The sequence below is a fragment of the Protomyctophum bolini genome (genome assembly GCF_963924005.1).
Source record: "Protomyctophum bolini genome assembly, chromosome: 11".
NCBI lineage: Eukaryota > Metazoa > Chordata > Actinopteri > Myctophiformes > Myctophidae > Protomyctophum > Protomyctophum bolini.
Window position 1 is genome coordinate 15,565,273 of NC_137872.1, and position 5,235 is coordinate 15,570,507.

The window sequence follows — 5,235 nt, forward strand, 5'->3', positions numbered from 1 at the left end:
CAAAATCCAACATGGTATTTGGTATCCTCCAGCAGATTGTGGCATTCCCCAGTGTACTATATGTGCCAGAGAAGTCTTTACAATATGTATGGCTTTCTTGATGTTGGCCATGCGGGGGAAGTCTGTTCTGCTGTTGCTGTGGAATGACAAATGTCCAATTAAATGAGGCAGATATCACTGTCCTTTGAGTTCCTCACACACGTTTGTCGTGTCCTTGTGTGTCATTCGTGCCCAGAAGAACTTCAATGAGTCGTTGCTCGCGAAGTGACATTGACATGACATTATGTCAGCTATTTTCGGCAAAGAGATTTGGTGGAAAAGATGGCACCCCGGTCAACTAAGAATTTGTTTACTAAGTGTCAAGGGTCGAAGTGATTATCTATGATTTGTGCACAGGGACGGGCAAATGCAATTGACATCAAAACGTATCTATTTGGCACACTGACATCAGAATGTCAGTGTGCCAAATACACATTTATTTAGAATTTTCAAAATAAAGAAAGTACACTCAGACATCTCTATCATTAATGGATAGGTATGCTCTAAAAATCATAACCATCTAATATTTTCAAGCTTTTCTTTTGTGCACTTGCAGTCATCCTCTGCACCCCCTTCATTTACGCCACCAATGTGTGTGCTCACTGCTCAGTGTACTATAGGCTCCATGACAAACTCCTGAGTGTACATTTCATAATTATTATTATGTTATGTGTCAGCAATATATGTGCCTAAATTGACTAATGCATTAGCACTGAGGGATTACATTTTAAAGTCGTGATTCAATCACATTTTAGTTAATGTCTTCACAGCACAGTTTTGGGGGAAAGCGTTTTCACCTTTGAATAGCCCGTATACCATTACTATCGGGAAGAAAGCTTTCTATCTCCATATAGGCCTACAAACTTTTTGTGTTTTTGTAAATTAATGCATTTACTTTGTCATAGAGTGCAAAAGTAGTGGAAATATACATACAGCATGTTTTAATTTATATATTTGTATATTTATGCAATGCAACATCATGCATTATAGCCTATACCTGCCATATTTTAAGCACAGTGGTTTTGAATTGTTTACCAATGTATGTGTGTGCATCTTAAAACATTGCTGCACTGTCAAAAAACACGAAGCACCAGCCCTGTTTAAAAGAAATAAGACATGAAAAACCTGGAATTCCCTTTCAGTGTGCCTGCCGAGATGAAGGATATGGCAGACACAGCAGCAAGAAACAGTATTTTTGGGGATGTCTTTCCGCAGAGTTAGGCTGTTTCTGTTTACAGAAGTGACAGAAAGTAGACTTGCATCTGGAAAATATGTCATTGCACTGTGTGCACATATGTAGCTCCTTAGTCCTTAGTGTATACAAACAAAAATCACCAAATGTACCATAATATGGAGATCCTCGATGATATCATCATCGGTTTAAAGTCTGCTTTCCAGGCACCGCTGGGTTGAACTGGACTCTCGATATGGCTTTCTTCCACTGGGAACGGTCCATGGCCACCTCATGGGAAGGGTCCATGGCCACCTCATGGTCGATACACGCGCTTTCATGTCAGCCAACACGGTCGTCTGCCAGGCCTCCAGGTCTTCTTAGGCCGGCCTGAACACTGATATCATAGACTGGTCTTCAAGTACTAGTACCATATAATAGTGGGTACAATTACAAAGGGTACTCTGACAAATACAATGGTTACAACATGTAGTTGCATAACCGGAGAGGCATGTGCATTCCCAACAGACATCATTCCCAAGGAGCATTGTTCCCAACGGGGCGTCGTTCCCAGCGGACATTGGTCTACTCTAGATTTCTAGAATTGCACAAAATCTCTTTGAGTGAGTAATATTATGTGAGAATTGCCTGACTGATTGACTTCAAACATTGCATGCGTATCACAGAAGACCCAAGAGAGTGTGTGCTCACAGGTAGTACCCCCCCCCCAGAGAGGACGTATAGGGCCTTAGTCCTGCTCCTCCTCCCAGCCCAAATCACACCTTGGAAAGCATGAGTGTCTATTTCAAACAAAGTATTTTCTGACTGGGGGGGGGGGTCATATTTTAACAGCAGTATCAGGATGTATTATGATGTTGATATTCATTCATCACTGCAGCCAACACTCCCCAATCACCGGTAGTGTGTGTGCTATCCAGAACTGATCTCACAAGCCACGCATCCACTAATAGGTGCCGATCGGCCCAGCAGTTTGCGAGGTTATCTCCGGGCACACAGAAACAAACACTCTCACGTGGATCGCTGTTCTGACATGGGAATAGCGTGGCTCCAATCCGGATCTCTGACTTATGGAGCCATGTGGTGATGTCAGTGGTCTATATGACATATCTATGACATGTGACTCGTCTCTCTTGTCTCATCCAGTTAGGTCTGTTCGTTTAGTTCAGCCTCATTTTAAAAGGCCTATCTATATACCTTTATTTAGCTACCATTAGTTATTTGTTTGTGGAAACTTGTTTTGTATTTGACCTGTGCCTTGACTGCTTGCTCCTCAACAGTTCTGTTTTTGCTGTGCAAAAAGCAAAGTCAACACCAGACAAATTTTGCTTACTTCACCGCATTAATGTCTGGAAATGATAATGAAGTGATAATGAATGTGGTGGCCTCTGCTTGGGCCGTGGCTGAAAAGGCTGGCTCCATTGTGAGGAAGGTCCTCCACAGTGGAGAGCTCGGTGTTGTGCGAAAGACGGGGGATAATGATCTGCAGACGCTGGCCGACAGATTGGGCCAGCAGAGCATCTGTGCCTCACTGTCCAGACGCTTCCCCAAAATCACCATCATTGGGGAGGAGGACCTTCCAGATGAGGAGGTAAGGGAAGACCTTATTGAAAATGGCCAGGCTGAGGACATCCTTCAAAAGACCTGTCCTGTCGAGTACAGTGCTGTGAAAGAGGAGGAGCTAGTCGTGTGGGTTGATCCCCTCGACGGCACAAAGGAATATACGGAAGGGCTCCTGGATAATGTGACTGTCCTCATTGGTATTGCGTATAAAGGCAAAGCCATCGCCGGTGTCATTAACCAGCCATTCTACAACTACCAGCTCGGAGCAGAGGCCAACTTGGGAAGAACTCTGTGGGGAATGCTGGGACTAGGAGCATTTGGATTTCAGCTGCAGGAGGTCCCAGGCGAAAGGCGCATCGTCACCACCACCCGTTCCCATAGCAACAAGCTAGTGACAGACTGTGTCAACGCCATGGAACCTCATGAGGTCACTAGAATGGGTGGTGCAGGAAATAAGATCCTTCAGCTGATTGAGGGAAAGGCCTCTGCCTATGTCTTTGCCAGCCCGGGATGCAGGAAATGGGACACATGTGGTCCTGAAGCACTCCTGCGAGCTGTGGGAGGTGAACTGACAGACGTGCATGGCAATGCGTACAGCTACGATGCTAACGCAAAGCACATGAACTCCGCCGGGGTCCTTGCTACACTACGCAACCACCAGTACTATGCCAGCAGAGTACCACAGTCTGTATTGCAAGCCCTGAAGTCAGACTCAGTTAGTCTGTCAAGCCATACAACTCTTCCACAATCATCGTGAACCCTGATGATGTTTCATGGCACTTCCAACTCCAAGACTCTCATCATTCCAAACACTGTAGTCAAATGTGTGTACGGCATGAAGAAAGATACTTAGGCATACCGCTAGCTGTTGCAGAAACATTCCTTTGACAATCTTTTCCATTTCTGACTCCTTCAAATTTGTTTGTGAACCTAGCTGACCTGCCTAAACTAACAACACACTGTGTGCTTACTGTGCTATATGAACAGAATCTGTGGTTCTCTGAACTTGTTTCACAACCTAAAGTAAATGATGGACTTTTCTGCACACCTGCGTTTATCTTTCAGAGCTGTACTATCTCTACAGCGATATTGTTGTCTTTCAGTTTCCTGGACCAAAACTGTCCAACCAGTACAGCAGTCCTTTTGTAGAAGAATGTGGGACATGTGGGAGAGGGGCAACATACAGTAATAGTTTGACTATTATTTAATTCATTATAAAATTCCTTCATTTCATAAACAAGGGTCTTGTTACTAATCTGCTTAGTTTAAAAATGCAAATGATATTACCGGTAAGGATATAGCCTATACTTTCAGGATAGGGCTAAATTATTGCATTTTGCCTTCGATTTATTTCTCGTTATCTATGAATGTCTGCATTGCTCTGTAGCCAGCCTGCCTTGCCCAGCATCTTGCCAGCCAGTTTAGCAAACAACGTTAACAGCTCAGCTCTCTCTGCCATCTTTCCAGACAGTTTTCCAAACGACAGCTAAGCTCTCCGGATGGCCCGAACCACTGCATGCTGTTCTGGCTCTGCTCATCATCTTTTTGCACATAGTTATTAGAAAGTTTATGAGAGCGGAGCTCCAACGCAATGAAATTAACTCTTACTGGAGCAGTGAGCACACCTGCATCAGAGAACAACCAGAGTGATTCTGATTTCTATGGACAAAGTCATGGATGTCAAACTCCTGGGATTGGACAGGCAGCAACTGTTTGTTTATTTCTGTTTATTTTTAGATTTTAGTTTGAGTTTATAAATAGGATAAAATTGGGATGAGGCTATATACAGTACAGGCAGTCTGGAACAAGATTGTGCTGAATCTGCTTGGCCTCTTGTCAACTGAAGAGTAAAGATGTTCTTTTTAGATCATGATGTTTACTCTAACCTTCATGGTTTCCTGTGTGACTTTCCTACTGGGTCTGCGATGACAACGATTCCCCAGGAAGCCAAAACTAAAGCGGAAGTAATCTGAGCCACTGTCCCCACGGAGGTTGGACCGCCTCGGACCATTGCTTTACGGGCTCCACTGTACACATACGCAGCAGACAGAAGCAAAGCACCGCCAGAGAGGATCCCACAGCTCCAGCAGTTCTGAAACAATGGTTTGGGAACGGGTGGATCTGCAGCTGGAGGCGAAGAGGGCGGTTCGGGTGCCGGTGTGAACATTGCACTGTTTTGTCATGTGGGCCAAGCATACACAACACCTTGCTTATATAGTGTTCATAATCAACTTCACATTTAATGAATGTAATAGTCAATCCAGGCACTCAGTGTGACATATTTTTTCCGTTCAATGTCGATTTGTGCTGAAGTGATCTCCGTATATGGGTATAATATATATATACCTGTGCGTGTGTGTGCATATATATATATATATATATATATATATATGAGAACAAAGTTGATGGCAGCAGTATAACCCAACAGGTGTGCTCTCAGCAGG

General features: G+C 44.0%; 1 protein-coding gene across 1 annotated transcript; it reads left to right on the plus strand.

Annotated features, from left to right (window-relative positions):
- Positions 1-2,573: 2,573 nt before the first annotated feature.
- LOC308323307 (3'(2'),5'-bisphosphate nucleotidase 1-like) lies at positions 2,574-3,548 on the plus strand (the record flags this gene model as incomplete). The annotated part of the gene is made up of 1 exon (XM_080775028.1): positions 2,574-3,548. The coding sequence occupies one exon, from the start codon at positions 2,574-2,576 to the stop codon at positions 3,546-3,548; it is 975 nt and encodes a 324-aa protein (XP_080631154.1).
- Positions 3,549-5,235: the final 1,687 nt, after the last annotated feature.